General features: G+C 39.5%; 1 protein-coding gene across 2 annotated transcripts; it reads left to right on the forward strand.

Annotated features, from left to right (window-relative positions):
• The first annotated feature begins 3 nt into the window (after positions 1-3).
• Positions 4-23,354, forward strand: CFAP96 (cilia and flagella associated protein 96). Of its 2 annotated transcripts, none has more exons than XM_066383524.1 (8): positions 4-135; positions 2,804-2,986; positions 4,474-4,693; positions 10,683-10,820; positions 10,925-11,000; positions 15,631-15,810; positions 21,717-21,886; positions 23,200-23,354. In XM_066383524.1, the coding sequence occupies exons 2-8, from the start codon at positions 2,887-2,889 to the stop codon at positions 23,246-23,248; spliced, it is 933 nt and encodes a 310-aa protein (XP_066239621.1). In that variant the 5' UTR covers positions 4-135; positions 2,804-2,886; the 3' UTR covers positions 23,249-23,354. The 2 variants fall into 2 exon arrangements, with proteins under 2 accessions (XP_066239621.1, XP_066239622.1); XM_066383525.1 differs by having other exon boundaries at positions 2,809-2,986.
• Positions 23,355-23,556: the final 202 nt, after the last annotated feature.

Below are 23,556 nucleotides of genomic sequence, written 5' to 3' on the forward strand. Positions count from 1 at the left end.
GCCTTGAGGCCCCGGGGAGGAGCGCTGCCGCGAGGCGTGCGCTCAGCCGAGGTCGCTTCTGCAGCCGCCAAGGTTGCCCGGACTGGAGCTGAGACGACCTCGTCTCGGTTGTCGGACTGAGTGCCCTTCTGAGAGGTGACGTGGTCCGCGCGGCCGCCACGTGCTGCCATTCGGACACCTCCCTGCTCCGAGCCTCCGTTTCCCTGATGGGAAATCTTTTCCTCATCACGATAGCCAGAAGTTTTCTGCCCCTTCTGCACCCCACACCCACCAACCATCACTTTATCCATGCCTTTCAAGGGGAACTTGCCACATTCCACGTGTGCTATACTTAGGTCCTTGTGTACAAAATAAGTATATGTATTTCACTAGAGTGTAAGCTGTCTGGGGGCAGCATCCATGCCTTTTAAAATCTCAATTTTCTTATCTTCTACCAGCGAGCCTTACCCAGAGGAGAGGTTTGCAAAGCATCTGCGAAATAATAAATGAGTGGGTGATACTGCAAATGTTGCTGACGAAGAGTTAAGTAGTAGAAAACCCAAGGCAAGAACTTCTTGCCTTCCCTTGCTCTGTAGCGCAGATACTGGGGATATTGTGCTAAGAACCAAACTGAACCACAGTTCCTGCCTTTGTGGAGTCAACAGTTTAGTGCAGGGGTCCCCAAACTACGGCCCCCGCGGCACTTCTGGAAGGGGCACCTCTTTCATTGGTGGTCAGTGAGAGGAGCATAGTTCCCATTGAAATACTGGTCAGTTTGTTGATTTAAATTTACTTGTTCTTTATTTTAAATATTGTATTTTTTCCCGTTTTGTTTTTTTACTTTAAAATAAGATATGTGCAGTGTACGTAGGGATTTGTTCATAGTTTTTTTTATAGTCCGGCCCTCCAACAGTCTGAGGGACAGTGAACTGGCCCCCTGTGTAAAAAGTTTGGGGACCCCTGGTTTAGTGTGTGTGTGTGTGTGTGGCGGGGAGGGACAACTGTTAATGAAGGGATTCCTACACGCTGGATGTAAAATGATAACCCGTTGTGTAACTAGGATGAGGACATGGGAAGAGTACATGCAGCAATGACAGGGAATTAAAGAAGTGATTCATGAATTAAATAATGCGAAGGCTCAGTGTTAATTGGGGAACAGTAGGGTATGGCACAGTCAAGTACCTGCCTAAAGTGAAACAGCATGTGCCATGGTCCTGCGGCTGGGGAGAGCAGGACTTGAGAGCTTAAAGAAGAGAAATGGAGCCCAGGTGCCAGGGAGCAGAGTCCCCAGGGTGACAGATGAGGGAATAGCGGCTTTGTGAGCCCCTGTAAAAGCACAGGAAGCTTTGGTGGTTGGGCAGTGGGGATGGTGCTTTGAAATACCATGCAAACCAACATAGTAAACCCCACTGACATACATCTAGTTTTAAAGCCTACTAGATAAGAGGAAGAGGTTGGATGGGGGACGTGGTTGTATTTTCTTTTTTGGGGTTTTTTTTTTTTTTTCTTTCTGAAGCTGGAAACGGCGAGAGACAGTCAGACAGACTCCCGCATGCGCCCGACCGGGATCCACCCGGCACGCCCATCAGGGGCAACGCTCTGCCCACCAGGGGGCGATGCTCTGCCCCTCCGGGGCGTCGCTCTGCGAGACCAGAGCCACTCTAGCACCTGGGGCAGAGGCCAAGGAGCCATCCCCAGTGCCCGGGCCATCTTTGCTCCAATGGAGCCTTGGCTGCGGGAGGGGAAGAGAGAGACAGAGAGGAAGGAGGGGGTGGGGGTGGAGAAGCAAATGGGCGCTTCTCCTATGTGCCCTGGCCGGGAATCGAACCCGGGTCCCCCGCACGCCAGGCCGACGCTCTACCGCTGAGCCAACCGGCCAGGGCTGGTTGTATTTTCTTAAGCTTTATTTTATTCCTTTGCCCCTTTGATATTACACGTTAGCACTGATTCATGCTCAGGTGAGTCTCAGTTCCAAATATTCAAGTTCAGTGTCATTGAAACAGTTTGCTCCAATTTCAAGGCATAAGCCAAGGTTTGATTTATTCACTAATATATGCCCAGTGCCTAAATCAAGTTAGTGCTTTAAAAATATGAGAAAATAGAGGCAAATATTCTTAGCTCTTTGATTCTCCTTTTTAGAATATATCTTAATTAAAAAAATAATATCTAAGTAAATAGTTGCATGTTCAATGTGAGATTTCTAAAGAAAATCACAGTTGCAGTCTACCCTTTAACAAATACATTGAATTCATTGTGGATTTCCCTTTGTTTTGTTGTTTTTATCTTGTCTAGACAATTGTCCTCTCTCCTACTGAACTTGAGAAAACTCAAGAACTACAGGGTAATGCGTGTATGTGTTATGTATTCTAGAAAGTTAAGTTCTAATTTTCAACATGAGGGACTGCAGTATGTTTAAATCATTTGATCTAAACTGAAAACACCTGCCTTTGTTAATTATGACTTCTATATCTAACTGGAAATCAAAGGGAGGATGTTGTTTGCACAATAGGTATACCTCACTATAAAGTAATAATTTTATCATTTACAACAGACAAATGGCAAGGCAACACCGCTGTCATACACACCTTGTCGCCTGTGGGTAGTTCGCCTGCAGCGTCAAAGGGAGAATTCCTGGTGATAACTTTGAATCCCCTCATTCCCCCCTCAGCCCCACAGGGTGGATTCTTTCCCCACAGAGTTTGGGACTATTGTTGTATAGAGAACGTTCGTTTTCAGACTCAGAGTGATTTAGAGTCATCGTAGAACTGAAGTTTAGTAATCACTATTTTTTTCTAAACGTCCCCTCTTGTAATTTTCATCGCAGGGTAGGACTGAGCTATCATAGAAGCGGCCTTAAGGAACCTTTCGAAGCCGCCAGTGTAGAGAACAGCACCACAAGAAGCAGCCATGCCCGCCGAGGGAGGGAAGACGGACATGGAGAGGGTTGGCCTCTTCAGCGAGATGACGTATATTACTGTGGGTGATAAATATGTGTCACAATTTGACCGTAAGTACAGCTTGGCTTTCTTTATAGCCTAAGAGTGGACATCTTCTCTATGAAAATTTGGACTTAATATCTAAGTCAAATAATATTTTTAATGCTCCATATTTTAAAGTATTAGTGCTAAAGTTGAATAGACTTGTAAAATTTCAATAGAGTTAAGAGAATTTAATTTCATAAGCGCGGGAAGCTCATTTTATTGTGCTGCTCTACCTTTATATGTTCTCCTCATAAGTCGTTCTACTTCTTCCCCAGGGTTAATGGCAAATTTCTCCAAGAATATTGTCTTTTTAGCTTTTCATTTTCTTAAATGGGACACTCTCCTATGGGAAGAATATTTACATTTGTACCCACCATTCCTTCTTGAAAAATGAAATGCTAAGTGAATAGCTCCAGGATATAGGACAGTCATAAATAGTAAGGACAAAAGTAAATAAACTTTTTAACTGTCTCAGTTAAATTTTTGGCTATTCAATGTCTTCTACATAGCAATAAGAAAGACTACACTGATATTAAACACCTCCAAGATATGTCATTAAGTTAAAAATTGAGGTACAAATCGTATATATAGTATGCTGAGCATTACAAGGGCAGAATATATATGAAAATATTTATTGGAATATACCTAAAGTTTCTTTGGGAAGCATTTAATTTTATGATTGCCTGTGGGAGAGGAACTGAGTGCCCAAGTGTGGGAGGAAGGTTTATTGTAAAATAACAATACTGTTGCATTTGTAACCATGTGAATATATTACATTTTGAAAATTTAAATTAAAAAAAATTAATGATACAAATTCACATTTAAATAACCTGTTGATTTAAGGATTGTTTGCACTTCAAACAATTCTTTACATTACCAAAGGACTTCCAAACTGATCCAAATTATGAAAAAAGTTCTAAGAAGTATTCATAAGAATAGCCTTTAAAAAAATTACAGGGCTCCTAATATTTCATTGTATGAATATATCATAATTTACCTGCTCTCCTGCTGATTACATGTTTCTTGTTTTTTATTATAACAATTGAAGTTGCTATGAACATTCCTGTTCATGTCGTTTACTCAGTGGATAAAGGCACTCACGTGTCTTGAGTATACACCCAGCAGGGAACTTGCTTAAGTCTGAGTGTGGAGCACCCTTTTCTTCAACCTACACATGCACACAACACTACTGCTGTCTCACACAAATAGTGTTTCCTAGTATGTAGATAGGGAAGCATTGGATTAGACAACTTCTGAAGTCTCTTCCGGCTCTGAAATTCACAGTCTATAACCAGCACCTTAATGTAATGATTAAAATATTTTAATGCATCCCTCTTAGATCCTATTGTCAACATAGACTTTCACACAGAGCTTTCAGTCAACATTTTGAAACAGGTTTGAGGTCTCAAAACTTACTGGTCTATCTTGCATTTTGAAACTTCTCTAAGTTATTTTGCATGTTCTTTAATTACTAGTGAGCTCAAAGACTTATGTTCCTAATTTATTTTTAAAGGACCTTTTAATGAAGCTGCAAGCAAAAATAAACAGATGCTACCTGGGGGATCCAAAGAGATGTCCAATCTCCAGGCAGGTTACTTTGATCCCCATTTTGTAAGGATTTTTGAGGGTGAAGGCTATGTCAGTATGAACCAAGTGAGGAGACGGCGTATGATGGAAGAAGCCAAAAAGAATCTGGGCAAAGCCTTCCTCCCTAGTAGTGGAGAGAAGAAAACGTAAGTGCTTGGGGAAGAGCCTTATAAACATCTGCACCTTCCTCTCCTCTAGCCTAAATTAAGTGTCTGTTTTTCCACAGGACTTCCTCATATATGATTTATTTTTAAAAATACGACCCTTTGGTCATTTGGTTTTAGGTGGGGACAGTGATATTGGAAGATTTAGGTTGATAGGTAATTGATTAAATTGATTCTCTATCACATTACATGTTGGATTATATTACACTTCTCTGTTAGTTTATATAATAAAAGCCAACTCAATAATAAAAATAAATTTGATCAAAAACCTAGTGGTAGTCAGGATAGAGAAAAAATTGCCTTGGGTCATCATATCTGTGCCCTGGACTATTTTTTCTGCTTTAAAAAAACATTTATAGGCCCTGGTTGGTTGGCTCAGTGATAGAGTGTTGGCTTGGCATGTGGAGGTCTGGCGTTCAATTCCCAATCAGGGCACACAGGAGAAGCAACTTATCTGCTTCTCTATCCCTCCCCTCTCTCATCTTTCTCTCTCTCCCTCTTCTCTCTCTTCTCCCAAAGCCATGGCTTGAATGGTTTGAGCAAGTTGGCCCCAGGTGCTGAGGATGGCTCCATGGTCTCACCTCAGGTGCTAAAATAGCTTGTTTGCCTGAGCAATGGAGCAGTGGCCCCAGATGGGTAGAGCATCACCCAATAGGGGGTTTGCCGGGTGGATTCCTGTTGGGGCACATGAGGGAGTCTGTCTGTCTATCTCCCTGCCTCTCACTTAAAACAAACAAACAAACAAAACCTTTACAAAGTGTTAGTAAAAAAGTGAAATTGGGAGTAACCTTTTTGATAAAGAAGGTAATTTATTGCCCTGGCTGGATAGTTCTGTTAGAGCAATGTCCTAAAGTACAGAGGTTGCTGGTTAGATTTCTGGTCAGTGCACATACAGGAACAGATTGATGTTCTTGTCTCTCTCTCTCTCTCCTTTCCTCTCTCATTAAAATAAATCAATAAATAGATTTTTTAAAAATTATCAAAGATACATTATTTAAAAATCATTGTGAAGATACATTCGTGGGGTTTAATATTTTAGTTACAAATGTCAATGTGAGGATTTGTTTTTTTTTCCTTAAGTGAGAAGTGGGGAGACAGAGAGACAGACTCCTGTGTGAGCACCAACTGGGATCCACCCCACCAGCCCACTAGAGGGCAATGCTCTGCCCATCTGGGGCCTTTGTTCTGTTGCTCAGCAACCGCCCAGTTCAGCGTCCGAGGCACAGGCCATGGAGCCATCCTCAGTATTTAGGGCCACCTTGCTGCAACTGAGCCATGGCTGTGGGAGGAGAAGAGATATATAGATAGAGAGAAGAGAGAGGAGGAGGGGTGAAGAAGCAGATATTTGCCTCTCCTGTGTGCCCTGACCTGAATCGAACCTGGGACTTACACATGCTGGGTGACACTCTACCACTGAGCCAATGGGCCAGGGCTGAGGATTCATTTTTTAAAACAGAAATCATACTTCATCCTTCATTGCAATGTTAGTGTTTATGGCGCATCACCTCACCCACCCCCACTCCCCTAAGATTCATTTTATTCTCTTAACTTAAAATCATTAAATAAATAAAATCAGCCTGACCAAGTGGTATCACAGTGGATAGAACATCACCCTGGAATGCTGAGGATCCAGGTGTGAAACCCGGAGGTTACTGGCTTGAGAGTGGGCTCACCAGCTTGAGCGCAGGCTCACCAGATTGAGTGCGGTGTTGCCAGCTTGAGCGTGGGATCATAGCTATGTCCCCATGGTCGCTGGTTTGAGCCCAAAGGTCGCTGGCTTGAGCAAGGGGGCACTTGGTTACCTGGAGCCTTGCCCCCAATCAAGTATGAGAAACAATGAACAACTAAAGTGCCGCAACTATGAGTTGATGATTCTCTTTCTTTCCCTTCCTGTCTCTCTGTCTCTTTCTTGCTAGAAAAAAATAAAATAAAATCATATAGGTAATGTTATATTTTATAGCTGAGTTTTATTATGTTCATTTACACTCATTAATGTTATTTTCAATTTAAAATTTATGGTAGATGAGAATTGGTTGAAGGCTAACTTTGTGCTTATTTACAGTATTTTCTTGAGATTACTGAAGCTTCAATCTTCTAAGTCAAATTACCAAGTATTTTTGTTTGTTTTTGAGGGAGTGAGAGACAGGCAGGGAGCGAGAGGGTGAGAAGCATCAGCTCGTAGTCGCTTTCACTTTAGTTGTGCATTGATTGCTTTCCATTCACTGCTTGGCTGGGGTCAAACCAATGTCTTTTGCTCAAGCCAGTGACTTTGGGCTTTTCATGCTAGCGACCTTTGGGCTCAAGCTATCAAGATTTGGGATGGTGTAGATAATCCCCCTGCTCAAGCCAGTGACCCCATGCTGACCAGCCCATGCTCAGAGCTGGTGACCTCATGGCTAAAACCTACGACCTCAGCATTCCAGGTTGACGCTTTACCCACTATGCCACCACCAGCCAGGCAAAAACTACTAAGTTTTTATTAAGAGTGGGGAATTTTCTCTTTTCTGTTATTATAGTTTAATCTTTTTCCACCTTTTCACACTTTGGATAGGTTTGAATTATTTATTTGTATTATTATTTCTTTTTCTTTGGCTTCTTTATTTTCTCCTTAGAGACTAGAGGAGTCACTATTTCATTTATTTATTTATTTATTTATTTATGCAAAAGAGGGGCAGATAGGGACAGACAGACAGGAAGGGAGGGAGATGAAAAGCATCAATCTTCATTGCGGCTTCTTAGTTGTTCATTGATTGCTTTCTCATATGTGCCTTGACCTGGAGGGCTACAGAGGAGCAAGTGACCCCTTGCTCAAGCCAGCGACCTTGGCTTCAAGCCAGGGACCTTTGAGCTCAAGCCAGTGACCCCGTGCTCAAGCTGGTGAGCCCGCACTCAAGCCAGCAAACTCGGGGTTTCGAATCAGTGTCCTCCGCATCCCAGTCTGAGGCTCCATCCACTGCACCACCACCTGGTCAGGCACTATTTCATTTCTTTTACATGTAATATAGTTTTTTTACCCTTTCCTATAATAGGTATAACTTATTCCTATTTTTCAGTGCCCCCCATAATTCAGTGGGAATTACTGCCTTGATACATTATAGTATGCTTAGATTCATTTGTGAGCCAAGAAATAGTAACAGTTCTATAGTTAGATGAACTTTTCTTTCTTTTTAAATCTCGCAGATATGTGAGAAATAACCTGTAATTTAGTGGGATGCAGAAAGAGTTTCCAAAAAGAGAACTTGGCAGTAGAAATAAGCCTCATACTAGTACTCATTCACCACCACGTTATGGGATGATAGGCATTTTAAATGAACAGTGGTACCTTGACACATGAGCACTTTAAATCATGAGCAATTTGAGAGGCGGGCAGTCGCTCATGGAATTTTTTGCTTTAAGTCATGAGTGGATATTTGATTCATGAGCTTCCGCCACCCTCCACTAGATGGCCTGCCAAACGTTCTGAAAGGGAGGAAGAAATAAACTTCCATACAAAGGTTTTTGTTGAAACGGCTTCTAAGTGAAAGCGAGGAAAGTGTGGCGAAAAAGTCAAAAGTCAGTGAAGAAAATGATGATTAAGCAAAGTAAAAAAATAGCAATTAAGTTTAGTGATAAAATTACATATCATACATAGTGTGCAAGTTAAATTTTGGAATTAAATGTAGTGTTAAGTGTGTAGAGAGTAAGTTATGTTAAGTGATAGTGCATGAAATGAAAACCTCCTCCTCCAGTCTCCTCCCCCTCCGCCAGCATCTTCTGACCTTGAAGGTAAATACACCTCATAAACCAGTTTATTTCTTTACATTCTCTCTTATTATGTATATATATACACACACATATATATATGTATTTGTTATTTATAAAGTACATTTTCTTATTTAAAAGCATATAAAACAAAAAATTTGTGTGGTTTTTGGGGGCCGGAATGGATTAATTGCATTCCATTAATTTAAATGGGGCAATTTGATTTGAGATACGAACAAGTTGAGTCATGAGCTCAGCCATAAAACGAATTAAAGTCATGTGTCTAGGTACCACTGTATTGATATTTATTGCTTGCATTATTAAATCACATGCTCTTAGGTTAGGCCTGTTCATAACTGACCTCTCGTCTGTGGTGTCATTGCTTTTAATCTCATGTTTTATGACATATATTCATAGATGGCAATTCATGAAAATTAGTATCTTCTCCTGATGGAACCTTTATTTGTAGACCAGAGATAAGTAACCACGCCCTGGCCAGATGGCTCAGCTGGGTGGAGCATCATCCCAATACACAGAGGTTATGGTTTTAGTCCCGCACATACAGGCACATACAGGAACAAATCGATGTTTTTGTCGCTCTCTCTTCTCCTCTCTCTCCAAAATAAATAAATTTTAAAAAATTTTAAAAAGTAATTAAACGTTGATATTTTTCTAGTTTTTAAATTTTTAAGTTCAAATGTATAAATAGTCAAGTTTTGATGATGATAAGGTTTCATTTGTCTTGGAGACCATTTTCTGATTATTAAATTTGTTGGCTCTGTCCAGTTGGCTTAGTGGTAGAGCATCGGCCTGGTGTGTGGATGTCCTGGGTTTGATTCCCTGTCAGGGCACACAGGAGTAGCAACCATCTGCTTCTCCACCCCCCTCCACCCCTGCAGTCATGCATCAATTGGCCCTAGAGAGTTGGCCTGGGGCACTGAGGATAGCACCATGGCCTCCATCCCAGATGCTAAAAAAAAAAAAAAAAAGCTACATTGCTCAGCTACCAAGCCAGGACCCCAGATGGGCAGAGCATCGCCCCCTAGTGGGCTTGACCGGTGGATCCTGGTTGGGGAACATGGGGGAGTCCGTCTCTCTGTCTCCCCTCCTCTCACTAAAAAAAAAAAGGTATTTAATTCATTGATAACTTGCAAATTAGAGACTATGACTGTTACTAACATTGTCCTTTTTACTGCAAAAATTTTATGGATAATATTTGTTAAAATAAAGCACTGGGTAGTAAATGACTTAATGATTAAATATGTACTGTGGGCCCAGAAAAGTTAAGATTAAAATTAAAAAATATTTGCTGAATTTTTTTTATAGTGAAGCAATTCCTTGGAATTTATTTTGCCATCAACAGTTGAAGCAATACGTATATATTTTGAAAGTGTAGTTTCTAGTTGAATGGGTGATCAGGAATAATTAGCCATTTATTTGCTAATTTGCCATAAAGTACCTAGAAATTCATCCAAAAAACACAAAATAGTCTATTCATTGTTCTAGTTAACAGAATTAATAGAAACTATTTTAACTTCCTAGAGATTATAAAGTTTTGTTTATGTGAACCTTTAAAAGAAGCATAAAAATTAAAAACTCATCTTAAAAGTTGTCTTTGAGGCCCTGGCCGGTTGGCTCAGCGGTAGAGCGTCGGCCTAGCGTGCGGAGGACCCGGGTTCGATTCCCGGCCAGGGCACATAGGAGAAGCGCCCATTTGCTTCTCCACCCCTCCGCCGTGCTTTCCTCTCTGTCTCTTCCCCTCCCACAGCCGAGGCTCCATTGGAGCAAAGATGGCCCGGGCGCTGGGCATGGCTCTGTGGCCTCTGCCTCAGGCGCTAGAGTGGCTCTGGTCGCAGTATGGCGACACCCAGGATGGGCAGAGTATCGCCCCCTGGGGGGCAGAGCACCGCCCCTGGTGGGCGTGCCGGGTGGATCCCGGTCGGGTGCATGCAGGAGTCTGTCTGACTGTCTCTCCCTGTTTCCAGCTTCAGAAAAATGAAAAAAAAAAAAAAAAAAAAAAAAAAATTAAAAAAAGTTGTCTTTGAAAAATGGGGCAAATTGGATTAAAAACTAACAAAATAGTTTTTTCTTACCAAAGGTAAGCAAGTCAGTTCCATCGCATAAATTTTGCTCCTTTTTCAATTACTTTTTATAAATTGGGATAAAATATATATCACACAAAATTGGCCAGTTTAACCCGCTCCGTTTTTTGTTGTTGTTTTTAACTAAGATGTGGAGTAGGAAGCTACTATGGAACCATAGGCGGTCCCGTCCCCTTCTTCAGTGCACAGTTAAAACCCAGGGCGAAGTATGTGGCGCCTGGGAAGAATTTATACACAAACCCCGGAAAGAAAGGAACTGGATATGGGTGAGATAGCTTTAATACTTTTATATCATGGGTTTTGAACTTAAAAAAATACAATTTAAAATTTCTGAACCCTGAAGTCACCATTACTTATTTTCTTTCCTTAGCTATGCAAACGTTACAATCGCTAAACAGCCTTCGCACTCTGATGATTTCTATGATGCACCAAAAGTGAATTATAAGGTAAAATCATGTATATATTTTAACTTTTTTCAACCTTTTTCATTTCATTAGAGAAGTCAATTGCAATCTAATGTTGGTCTGTTCTGTTTTACATATTTGTATTGCCAGGGCAGTGGCAAACTGATGTTTATGAACCATGATAATTTTATATTTTTTGTATTAGATTTCCACATCTTGCTCTAGATCTTCTCAGCTCCTCCCAGAGGATGGAGGGAGACTTGACTTGGGGTGGTGAACACACAGTGCAGTACACAGATGAGGTCATTGTGGAACTGGGCACCTGAAACCTGTGTAATTTTATTAACCAAAGTCACCCCAATAAACTCAATAAAAATTTTTAAAAATACCATATCTGTCTTCCATTTCTTCCATTTCTTCTCAACTAGCTGTGAGACTTCTGTTAACTCGGCCTGATTTAACTGCGTTCTATTTTGAGTGGAAGAATCATATCCTAACCCTTAGCCATTTTCCCAGCATGCTCTAATATCTCGTACCTAACAGAGTGGTGGGAGGTACTTTGGGGCTGATCAAGCCATTTTGGCGACTGAATGGAATGGAGGAGTGAGGGGGAAAAGTGAGACAGGAGGAGTAGAGAATGGATGAAGACCTACGGAGGAGAGAGTGACAGGGTGGAGAAAATCACTCACTTCATGAACTGGCAGAAAGGAAAACTGAAACGTACCAGCATTTGCCTTTTACACTCATCTGTACAATATTTGACTTACAATGTGGCGTATTCACTTATGCAGAGAATGTCTACATGTGAATGAATAGAGGAACCCTAATACATTCGGAACAATATCAACATCATTTAACCACATCAACATAGAGAGCTGGTAGTAACAAAATGTTAAGTTTGGACATTAAGCAACAGAAATTAAATGGCAAACATTTAATTAGTGGTATTTTGTGTTTTTGTTTTGTTTTGTTTTGTTTTAGTGTTTAGGCACACAGTTGTCAGTAATTTTGCTGTGGCAACTTTAAGTGGCATTGGGTCTGTGAGATAGAAAGATATAATGGTCACCGTGGCCAATGGGCATGTCCAAACCCAGGAAAAGTTTTCTATTAAATTGGGCAGAAACCTTGGCAGTTTGAAAGTAAGCATCTCTGTTTCTATGTATGGATAATTCAATTTACATAAAATTACATATAAACTACTTCTCATATATAGGAACAATAATAATACATACATACTAGGCAGTTTTATCAAAGGCTCAGTAAGTAGTCTTCCATCCCAAATTTTATGGATAAAAATACTTTACTCACAGTAGAGTTCTTTTATTCTTACTTTCAGAACTTACTCTAAGTAAGAAATCCTCCTTGGATTTCCTAAAATTAATTCTGAAAAGAATTGTAAAATGTACCCTTGCTTTTTTCCTAGAGTTTTAGACATCATGCCACTCTATTCTTGCCTGAATTGTTTCTGATAGGGTAGCAGCTATCATGATTATGTTTGTCATTCTGTATAAACCGTCTTTTTTTTCCTGACTTTATTACTCATCTGAACAATTTGATTATGATGAGCCATGGTGTAGTTTTCCTCATGTTTTTTGTGCTTGGGGTTTATGGAGCTTGGATCTGAGAGTTTATAGTTTTCATTAAATTGGGATTGTTTTCAGCTATTCCTTATGCATATCTTTTTTCTGTCCCTCCTTCTGTCTCCTCTTCTCAGGGATTCTATTTACCTGTGCATTAAGTCTCTTGCAATTTTTCTACAATTTACCAATGCTCTGTTCACTTCTCTTTTTTTAACTCTTATTTTCTTCTCTCTGTTTCATTTTGAATAGTTTCTATTGCTGTGTCTTCAAGATCACTAATCTATTCTGCAATGTCTAATATGCTATTCATGCCATCTGGTATATTTTAAACCTCACACCTAGTGGTTTTGTTCTCTAGAAGTTCAATTTGAGCATTTTTTCCCCATATCTTACATGTCTCAACTTTCTGAGTATGTGGAATACATTTATAATTATATTTTAATGGCCTCTGCTAATTCTAATATCTATGGCAGTTCTTGATTGATTTTGAATGATTTTTTTTTCTTACTATGGGTCATATTTTCTTGCTACTTTCCAATTATTTCTGAGAGAAAGAGAAACATCAACTTATCGTTCCATTTAGTTGTGCATCCATTGATTGCTTCTCATAGTGCCCTGACTGGGGCTTGAACCAGTGACCTCGAGGTCCAGCTGGGGCCCTGAGGATCAAGCCGGGGACACCCAGGATCGAACCAGTGACCTCGGCTCCCTGGGACTTCACTCTGTCCACTGTGCCACCAGCCAGGACAGTGGTAATTTTTAAGTGGATATCAGGCATTGTCAGTGCTATGTATTTTTGTATTCTTACAGATAGATATTCTTGGGCTTTGTTCTGGAATGCAGTTAAATAACTTGTAACCAAGTTCGATGGATGAAGCAGTGCTCAATCTAGGGCTAATTCTTCCCCACTACTGAGGCAAGACCTTTCTGTGTACTATACCATGTGCCCTGGGTATCCCGGTTTCTAGCACAGCTGACGGGCCTGCGCCCTTCCCAGCTCTGTGTGAGAGCTGGACACTGTGACCACTGATCTTTTTAGCTGGCACTTCTCTTAGCTTTGAGCTGTTTCCTCACAAATATGTACTGATCAGTACTCAGTTGAATACTCTCTAGGGCAGGGGTTGGTAGAACAAATACAATATTCAGATTCTTTTTTTTTTATTTGACAGAGAGAGGGATAGATAGGGACAGACAGACAGGAATGGAGAGAGATGAGAAGCATCATTTTTCATTTTGGCATTTTTAGTTGTTCATTGATTGCTTTCTAATATGTACCTTGACTGTGGGGCTACAGCAGACCAAGTAACCCCTTACTCAAGCCAGCGACCTTGGGACCAAGCTGGTGAGCTTTGCTCAAATCAGATGAACCTGTGCTCAAGCTGGCAACCTCGGGGTCTTAAACCAGGGTCTTCTGCATCCCAGTCTGATGCTCTATCCACTGCACCACTACCTGGTCAGGCCAATATTCAGATTCTAAAGCATTGCCTATGATACCGTGCTTCAGAATCACCTGGAGTGACTGTTAAAACTGCTGATTAATGGGCCACCCAGGGGATCCATAGGACCAGAAATCTCTGAAGAAAGAGCTTGGTGATTTGTAATTTAAAAAAACTATAAAGTGATTCATTAAAATGAAAATTTGATGAACACTGCTCAAAAGACTTAACAGAATGGTTAAACAATCAGTGCCATTGTGGTGTGGGGGCAGGGGAAAGGTGACCAGAAGGGGCGGAGCTCCTCCAGGCTGGAAAAGGCAGAGGGGATGCTAGAGCAAGAGGAGAACCCCAAAAGAAGGAAAAAGTCTGAGTGTCCCGGCAGGCTTCTCAGAAATGAAAGCTCGTCTTTCCTTGATTAGCTGTCTATTTTAGATTTCATTTATCAAACGTTTTCTGTTGAATGATGAAATATTAGATTTTATATTTGAAAAAAGTAAAACGAATGTATCAATATTTACTTTACAGTTGTCTTTTTGAATCTATATTTTATAACATGAAACTTTTTCTACTTTATTGACAGTAATTTTTATGCTTGTTGCCCCGTAGGGAAGATTGCAGTGTAGGGGGGGAAAGAAATGACCTCTGCTTTGCTGAGTACTAGGTCACTAAAAGTATTGTCATATAAAGATGTCTCATGTAAAGAGTAAGTTTTCCTCACTCTTAGCAGTAAAAACCGACAGATTCTTTATGTACAGAATCTCATTTAATCGCCACGACAGCTTGTGGGGGGGTGGATATTACCTTCACTGACAGTTGAAAGAAATGTGACAGTGAGAGCACCCCAGAGTCCCTGAGAAATATGAAAAAGCAGGAAGGAGTCTGGGTTTGAACTAAAGACCAGCCTTTTATTGTGTGTGTGGGGGACAGAGACAGAGAGAGGGATAGGTAGGGACAGACAGACAGGAAGGGAGAGAGATGAGAAGCATCAATTCTTCGTTGCTGCACCTTAGTTGTTCATTGATTGCTTTCTCATGTGTGCCTTGACCGGAGTGCTCCAGCCAAGCCAGTGAGTGACCCCTTGCTCAAGCCAGCAACTTTGGGCTCAAGCCAGCAGCCTTGGGCTCAAGCCAGCGACCTTTGGGCTCAAGCCAGTGACAATGGGGTCATGTCTATGATCCCACGCTCAAGCCAGATGAGCGCACGCTAAAGCAGGATGAGCCCGTGCTCAAGCCAGTGACCTCGGGGTTTTGAACCTGGGTCCTCTGTGTCCCAGTCCAATGCTCTATCCATTATGCCACCTCCTGGTCATGCTTCTTCTTCTTCTTCTTCTTCTTCTTCTTCTTCTCTATTTTGTTTTACTATCAATATGTCATATCACCCAGATAGTGAATATAGATTTGTTCAGGTGATAAACAGATCTCTATACTTCCAATACATTTATATTGATAATGAACACCCTAGTTGTGCTTGTTCTTAAGTAAGCATATCTTTTGTATCATAAAAACAGAACATATCGAAGGAATGTTTCAAAAAATATGAACCTAGCAATATCTATTAGAAAATGTAGGTACTTGTATTAAAATTTTTAAAGTTTGACTATATTATTATCATTTTGAGTAATTTATGCTATATAACTTCAAACTCTTTAATTTACAGAAAGAGAATGAAGAACACCAAAGTTTACTTAAAGGAACACCTTTCAAGTTAAATCTTTACCCAAGAGAATATTTTGATACCAATCCTTATTTTTCGGAGAAACCTCTACCGCCGATTAAAAGAGCAGACACAAAACAACCATTTCCAAGCCCTTTTAAACCTTCTTCTCCTGGTAAAAAGGTAAGATAAAAGTTTTGTTTTATTTATTTATTTATTTATTTATTTATTTATTATTTTTTAAAAATTTTATTTAGACAGTTAATTTTAACGGGGTGACATTGATTCATTATAGTACATAGATTAAAAAAAAAAATCTCCAGATCATTTTGACATTTGATTATGTTGTGTACCCATAACCCAAAGTCAAAGTGTCCTCTGTCACCTTTTATTTGGTTTTCTTTATGCCCTGCCCCTCCTTTCCCTTGCCCTCCCCCTGGTAACCACCACACTCTTGTCCATGTCCATGACTCTCAATCTTGTGTTCCACCTATGTATGGAATCATACAGCTCTTAGTTTTTTCTGATTTACTTATTTCACTCAGTATAATGTTATTAAGGTCCATTCATGTTGTCGTAAATAATCCTATGTCATCATTTCTTATGGCTGAGTAGTATTCTATAGTGCAGTATATATGTACCACATTTTCTTTATCCAATCTTCTACTGAAGGGCTTTTTGGTTGTTTCCATGTCTTGGCCACTGTGAACAATGCTGTGATGAACATGGGGTTGCATGTGTCTTTAGTTAAAAGTTTTAGAATGAAAAAATATTAAGCATTTTAAAGACATGGTGCCTCTTGCTGTCAAATTATTTCATTACCCATGTAAATAATAAACTTTTGTTTATTCATACCAAGAATTATGAAACTAGTTTTTCTAAAATTATGAAAAGTCACTAAGTATGGCTAGCGAGTGGGGAATAAAGAAATTCTTATAATGAAATAATTATTAATCATTCAAACATATTTGAATTTACAATTGATTTTTCTAAGTGCCTCTCTAAATCTTAGGTATAGTTTTTCTCAAAACCATAAAAAACCAGCCTGACCAGGTGGTGGCGCAGTGGATAGAGCATCGGACTGGGATGCGGAGGACCCAGGTTTGAGACCCTGAGGTCGCCAGCTTGAGTGTGGGCTCATCTGGTTTGAGCAAAGCTCACCAGCTTGGACCCAAGGTCGCTGGCTCAAGCAAGGGGTTACTTGGTCTGCTGAAGGCCCATGGTTAAGGCACATATGAGAAAGCAATCAATGAACAACTAAGGTGTTGCAATGAAAAACTGATAGTGGATGCTTCTCATCTCTCTCCATTCCTGTCTGTCTGTCCCTGTCTATCCCTCTCTCTGTCTCTGTAAAACAAACAAACAAACAAAAAAACAAAACCATAAAAAACCAGACCATCTTTTAGTTTTTGAAATGATTAAAATAATCTATCTCACTTTGCAGAAGTTTACAACAATTTTTAATGAAAATGAAAATGCTTCTTATAGATTCTAAACCTCTGTTTATACTTTTCTTTTTCTTCTGTGAATTGCCCACTAATTTCCCTGCAGTTTTTCTATTAGGTTATTTGTATTTTTCATATTGACTTGTACAATCTTTTTGTGTGTTAAGGATATTGTTCTTTATCTGTGTTGATAATAATTGTTTTAGTCTGTTGAATCTTTAACTTTTTTTTTTTTTTTTCTGAAGCTGGAAACGGGGAGAGACAGTCAGACAGACTCCCGCATGCGCCCGACCGGGATCCACCCGGCACGCCCACCAGGGGCGATGCTCTGCCCACCAGAGGGCGATGCTCTGCCCCTCCGGGGGGTTGCTCTGCCACGACCAGAGCCACTCTAGCGCCTGGGGCAGAGGCCAAGGAGCCATCTCCAGCGCCCGGGCCATCTTTGCTCCAATGGAGCCTTGGCTGCGGGAGGGGAAGAGAGAGACAGAGAGGAAGGAGGGGGTGGGGGTGGAGAAGCAAATGGGCGCTTCTCCTATGTGCCCTGGCCGGGAATCGAACCCCGGTCCCCCACACGCCAGGCCGACGCTCTACTGCTGAGCCAAACGGCCAGGGCGAATCTTTAACTTTGATTATAGTATTTTGTGCTATTCAAAAACTTAGTAATTTGATGTAATCAAATTTATCAGTCCTTTGTGCTGAGTTTTATGGTATCATAACTTTACCACCAACATTAGAAAAATATACATTCTTGATTTCTTCTTAGTCTTATAGTTCTGCATTTAAATCTTCATCTGAAATATACAGGGGTGGACAAAAGTAGGTTTACAGTAGTTTGTAAGGAAAGTAATACAATACAGTAAACAAGAATACAAGAATAAACTGTGTTTCACATACAACTGTAAAACTACTTTTGTCCACCCTGGTATTTTGATGTGAAGAGTGCAATAAGGATCTAGCTTTTATCTTTTTCTAAATCCAGTGTTTAGGGGAGAAGGAAACTTTGGGGGGAGGATACATTCTGTATGATTAGTGTGCTTATGGTTTCAAGGATGTATACATCTGTCAAAATACATAGCATTGTAAGCTTTGTTGCAACTTATTGTATGTGCACCAGCTTATTGTATTGTGTCTAGCATCTTAAAATAATCAGGGAGATGTCCCTTTTTCTCTCTGTTCTATAACAATTCAGTAGATTTCAGTAAAACTGATATCTTTTAAAAAGCCAATTGTTCCCCATTTTACTGATAGAATAATTCTTAACACCACTACCATGAAATGCCACTCATCACTTCTTTTTTTTTTTTTTAAATAAAGTATTCAGAGTGCAGTATGTTTATTTTTTCACTTGTCATTTTCCTTCGTAGCAGATTATAAAGGAATTAAGAAATCTGTGGTTTCATGTCTACCCTGGAAGTAATTAGCATTGACATCTATTTTCTCCTTTGGGGGGATGTAAGGTGAGGAGAACCGGAACCCCTGGGTGAGCTGCCTGGGCCAGGCTGCCAAGGGACGCTGCTCGGGGCGCAGGCTGCTGGTGGCTCTGCGCTGTTCCCGGACTTCTGCAGGCGGACGCTGGGCCAGACAGCCCAGGAACCCGGCACCGGCACCAGCACCACCTTTGGACACAAGGCCTCTGTTTTGCAGGCCTAGCAGCTCTGGTGGGCTTGACAGAGCTGGTTTTAAATGCAGTCAGTGTTGGGAACATACAGTGTTTGCTAATTTGGAACCTCCCTCCATATACTTGGTCTGTGTACCTTATGCTGTGGGCCTAACAGAGCTCTGAATTTCCTTTTAAGTGCAGACATTATAAATCAAGTGGCACACTCATCACTTCTAAATTCCCAATTTTTGAGGATTTTTTTGAATTTCCTTTCTATTTGACTACTGTTAATTTCTACCAGTCCCAACCTACTTTTAATTATTACTGTTACATTTCAGTATTGGTTTGTCTAGTCTCTTTTTCTTTGAAAAAGTATTATTGGCTGTCCCCTTCTATGTACTCTCTAGAGCTTTGGAATTATTTTATAAAGTTCTAGGGGAGGAAAGGACCTTTGGTACTTTTCTGTGGAGTTGAATCTTTAGATTTTGGAATGCATTACCTGTAGTGTTTCATTTTTATAGATGCCAAAGACTGGAATAAATCAGGAATGTATGTAAAATTATATAAACTGTTTGGTGTTATGTATTTCGACCACCTTTTTAAAAATTTTTTTTCTCTCTATGGCTTGTTAATGAATAACCATTAATTTCTTGGAGTGAATTCTACTAGGCTGTGTTGTGTAATCTTTTATTTTTATTTATTTTTTTACAAAGACAGAGTCAGAGAGAGGGATAGATAGGGACAGACAGACAGGAACGGAGAGATGAGAAGCATCAATCATTAGTTTTTCGTTGCAACACCTTAATTGTTCATTGATTGCTTTCTCATATGTGCCTTGACTGTGGGCCTTCAGCAGACTGAGTAACCCCTTGCTCAAGCCAGCGACCTTGGGTCCAAGCTGGTGAGCTCTGCTCAAACCAAATGAGCCCGCGCTCAAGCTGGCGACCTTGGGGTCTTGAACCTGGGTCCTCCACATCCCAGTTCAATGCTCTATCCACTGCGCCACTGCCTGGTCAGGCGTGTTGTGTAATCTTTATGTGTAATACTGTGTTTTATTTATTAATATTTTAGTATTTTTGCATCAATAATTTTATGTGACTGGACTAAACTTTTTTTTTTTGGTATGCTTTGTTTTATTTTAGTATAAGTAGATGTTAGTATCTTAAAATAATCAGGGAGATTTCCTTTTTTCTCTCTATTCTATAACAATTTAAATAGCATCAGAAATATCTGTTTCTTGAAAGCTTGAAAGCATTATCATAGGAAATATTCTGGGCTTAATTTCTTGCATGGCTCCTCCTACCTGTTTTCTTTTTTTTAAGTCAATTTTGACATTTAGATTTTCTTTGGAAATCATTGACTTCTTTCAGGTTTCAAGGTTATTAACATAGAGGTTTACAAAATAGTATTTTAATATTCCTTGTATGGATGGGTTTGCTCTACTCCTTTCATACTTAATTATAATATAGATATATCTGTATAATTGATTTTAAAATGAATCATCTGGTGGCTTGGTATATTTACCATATATTTTATTATTTTTAACTTATCCATTTGCTTTTACATTTATTAATTCTAAGTTACTTTTCTTGAATTTTCTTATTATTTGTTGTTCTTCAAAATAATCTGTGTCCTGGCCCTGGCTGGGCAACTCAGTTGGTTAGAGTGTTGTCCCAACGAGCCAAGGTTGTTGGTTCAATCCTTGGTTGGGGAGCATATAAGAGTCAACCAATGAATGCGTAAATGGGTGGAACAACATCTCCTTCTCCCTACCCCCCTCTTCCCCTTTCTCTTTCTCTCCCTCCCTTTATACCTTCCCCTTTCTCTCAAATTAATAATAATAAAAAATAATGTGTCCTCAATCTAGAAAATTTGAAAAATTACAATTATATCTTTCAAATGAATTACGTTTTCAGGTAAATTTGACTGAGCTACTCTAAGAGAAGGGATGCCTAAATAAGTGAGTTATGATTCTATAGTTTTCTTGGCAACTATACATAATATAAAGATTCAAATCATGGTAAATCAGTTTAAAAAGTCAAAACAAATATTCATCTGTTTTGCGTGTAGGTCAAAAATATTTTGATGGATTTAATAGATTATCAATATAAAGTAGATCACATTTTCTACTCACCTTCTTTTTCTATGTGCTATTCCCGTTTTTTGTTTTTTTTTTACAAAATTGTCTTTCTCATCATTGACTGATATTTAACAAACTCATGTTATGCCAGGCTTCCTGTTGGACAGATTTTACCATTGGCCTTTCTCCCACCCTCTGGTTCTAAGCCCTGCCTAACTCCATTCTGCATCAAAATATATATATGTGACCGAGGTCTTGTTCCCTCAGTGATGGGCTCACTCTAACTAGATGGTGGCCTGACCTCATCATCTCTCACTCACTCACGTACTACTTGTTGGCAATGATTTAGAATATTATCTTCCTATAAACATTTGCATTTTAATAGAGGACTTTTAGAATTACAGTGTCTTAATTCCATAAAATTGATGGTAGGGAGACTCTTTGCTGGTATTTGGTTTTTTTTTTTTAATTTATTTTATTTTTTTTTATTTTTTACAGAGACAGAGAGTGAGTCAGAGAGACGGACAGACAGACAGGAATGGAGAGAGATGAGAAACATCAATCATTAGTTTTTCATTGCACATTGCAACACCTTAGTTGTTCATTGATTGCTTTCTCATATGTGCCTTGACCGTGGGCCTTCAGCAGACCGAGTAACCCCTTGCTCGAGCCAGTGACCTTGGGTTCAAGCTGGTGGGATTTTGCTCAAACCAGATGAGCCCGCGCTCCAGCTGGCAACCTCGGGGTCTCGAACCTGGGTCCTCTGCATCCCAGTCCGACGCTCCATCCACTGCGCTACCGCCTGGTCAGGCATGGTATTTGAATTAAACAGAATACACAACTTTATTTAAATGTGAAACCAACTCCATAGACAATATACAAATATGTGTGAACCTCTTCAAAATTTATTTTTTTGAGAAGCATTCCACAAAACCATATAAAATTGTCTCGTTTTCACTTGTAGCCTGGTGGGATGAAAGCAGGGACATTTGACCCTTACCCTTCACACTCTGATGACCCTTTTGGGGCTAAATCGGCAAAACAGACTTTCACCAAAGACGCTAAGATTTTCCAACCACCAGGAGGACCAAAAAGCAGACCAATTAAAAGCATAATGTCTTTGAATGTCAAAAGGTACTATATGTTACATTTACTTCATAAACCAAGAGAAATTGTTTTCAACTTTTATATTTCTTCAAAATAATATCTTTTCTTTGTACATACTTTTTTAAATGACAAATTTGGGTGACTTTAGAAATCTCAGCTTCTTCCATATGCCTTCCCTTCCTTGTAGAAGTTCTTTCCCATTTCTGAACTTCACAGTTGGGAAAGCTTAATTCCGCTGTACCAAACTATTCTGTCCATAATTTTTAAAGCAAATCCATGCCATCTCTTATTAGGAGTCGTTTGAGGCTATTTAGATATTTATAGTTCAGTTAACTGTCTATGTGAACATTTTCTGTGTCTCCAAGAGAGTTCCGGTCCTTGTTGAAGGTCTCCAGGCTCTCAGAGCCGGTTTAAGATTTCAGTTCTTAACTCTGAATTAATCTTTTATGAAAACAGGAAATAGTCTTGTTAATTAAAAGTGCTATTACCATCACTTTTTTAATACTTTGAAGGAAAGTATATTGTTAAAGAACCTTAAAAGTTCAATTTTACCCAGGTTTTTGGCACTTTTGAAACTGAGAAGTTCTTAGAAAATCAGAACATAGATTAGAAAAGGACAATTTATCATTTTGTGCGTGTGGATGCAAGATCATAAGTGAAAGAATTAAATTCTCTCTATTCATTGAAAAAGCTTTAATGCCAATTAAACTAATTTACATACTTCTAACTTTGTTATACATAAGCGGATTAGGTAAAGGACACCAAATTCACCTTTTTTTTTTATAAAAACACTAGCACACCCAATTATTTGTAGACAGTGATATAAGCCAACATTATTATTATATCACAAAAGTAAGACTGCCCTTCAATATTTATGTAATTTAACTGTTGTCCATAGGAATGATATTCTGGGGCTAGTGTCCTGTGAGTTCTTTCTCTCCAGAGCACAGAAAATTCTGTGATGCCCAGAATATAGGTGTGGCCAGAAGAGAAGAGTGGCTGATTGCTCTTTTGAAAAAATCATAAGTTTAGTAATTCTGAGTTTAATTGAATTCTCTATTTTTTATATTATCACAAATATTATCCTAAATCAAGCTTAAGCTCTTCTAACCTTCATGTTACAACTAGTAAACCTCGAGATGGTGGTACTTAAAATTGGCCCCCAAAACCAATATTTCCTTCTTAAATCACATTTTTAAAGTATATCTGATTTATATAAAGTGAAGCTTTTTAGTTTGTTGAGGAGTTTTGGTTTTGGATGTTTTTATTGTAAAATAAAAATCTATAGATCTATTCCCTGCACCTTTAGAATGAAATGGGCATTTATTTTCTAATTTTAGGTCACTAAACGTGAAGAACTACAAGACTGCCCCAGTACAGTCCTATTAGCATTGGGAGGAGGAACAGCTCTGTAGCTCCTGACCACCAGGCATTCACTAGCATGTGCTCGGTCCTTGGGGAAATATAAGGTGCTGTAGAAGAGATAGCTTGAGCATTTAAGAGAAATTTAATCCTACCACTCTAATACTCTTGAGTACTATTAATAAATAGATTGCTAATAATAATACCTGATTGATCTGTGTTTATATGTGTTTCTGAGAATATAATGTGTAGAAATTTTGTAAAATCTTGAAGTGTCATGTGTCAACTGAGAGCTTTTACCCTTCGTGTTAAAACGTTGCAGGTTGTAGAGGAGA

The sequence above is a fragment of the Saccopteryx leptura genome, chromosome 4 (genome assembly GCF_036850995.1).
Source record: "Saccopteryx leptura isolate mSacLep1 chromosome 4, mSacLep1_pri_phased_curated, whole genome shotgun sequence".
Taxonomy (NCBI): Eukaryota; Metazoa; Chordata; class Mammalia; order Chiroptera; family Emballonuridae; genus Saccopteryx; species Saccopteryx leptura.

Coding starts and splice junctions, on each gene's coding strand:
- CFAP96 (XM_066383524.1), top strand. CDS start 2,887: ATGCCCGCCGAGGGAGGGAAGACGGACATGGAGAGGGTTGGCCTCTTC. Junction 15,811..21,716: donor CTTCTTCTCCTGGTAAAAAG/GTAAGATAAAAG, acceptor TTTCACTTGTAG/CCTGGTGGGATGAAAGCAGG. Junction 21,887..23,199: donor ATGTCTTTGAATGTCAAAAG/GTACTATATGTT, acceptor TTCTAATTTTAG/GTCACTAAACGTGAAGAACT.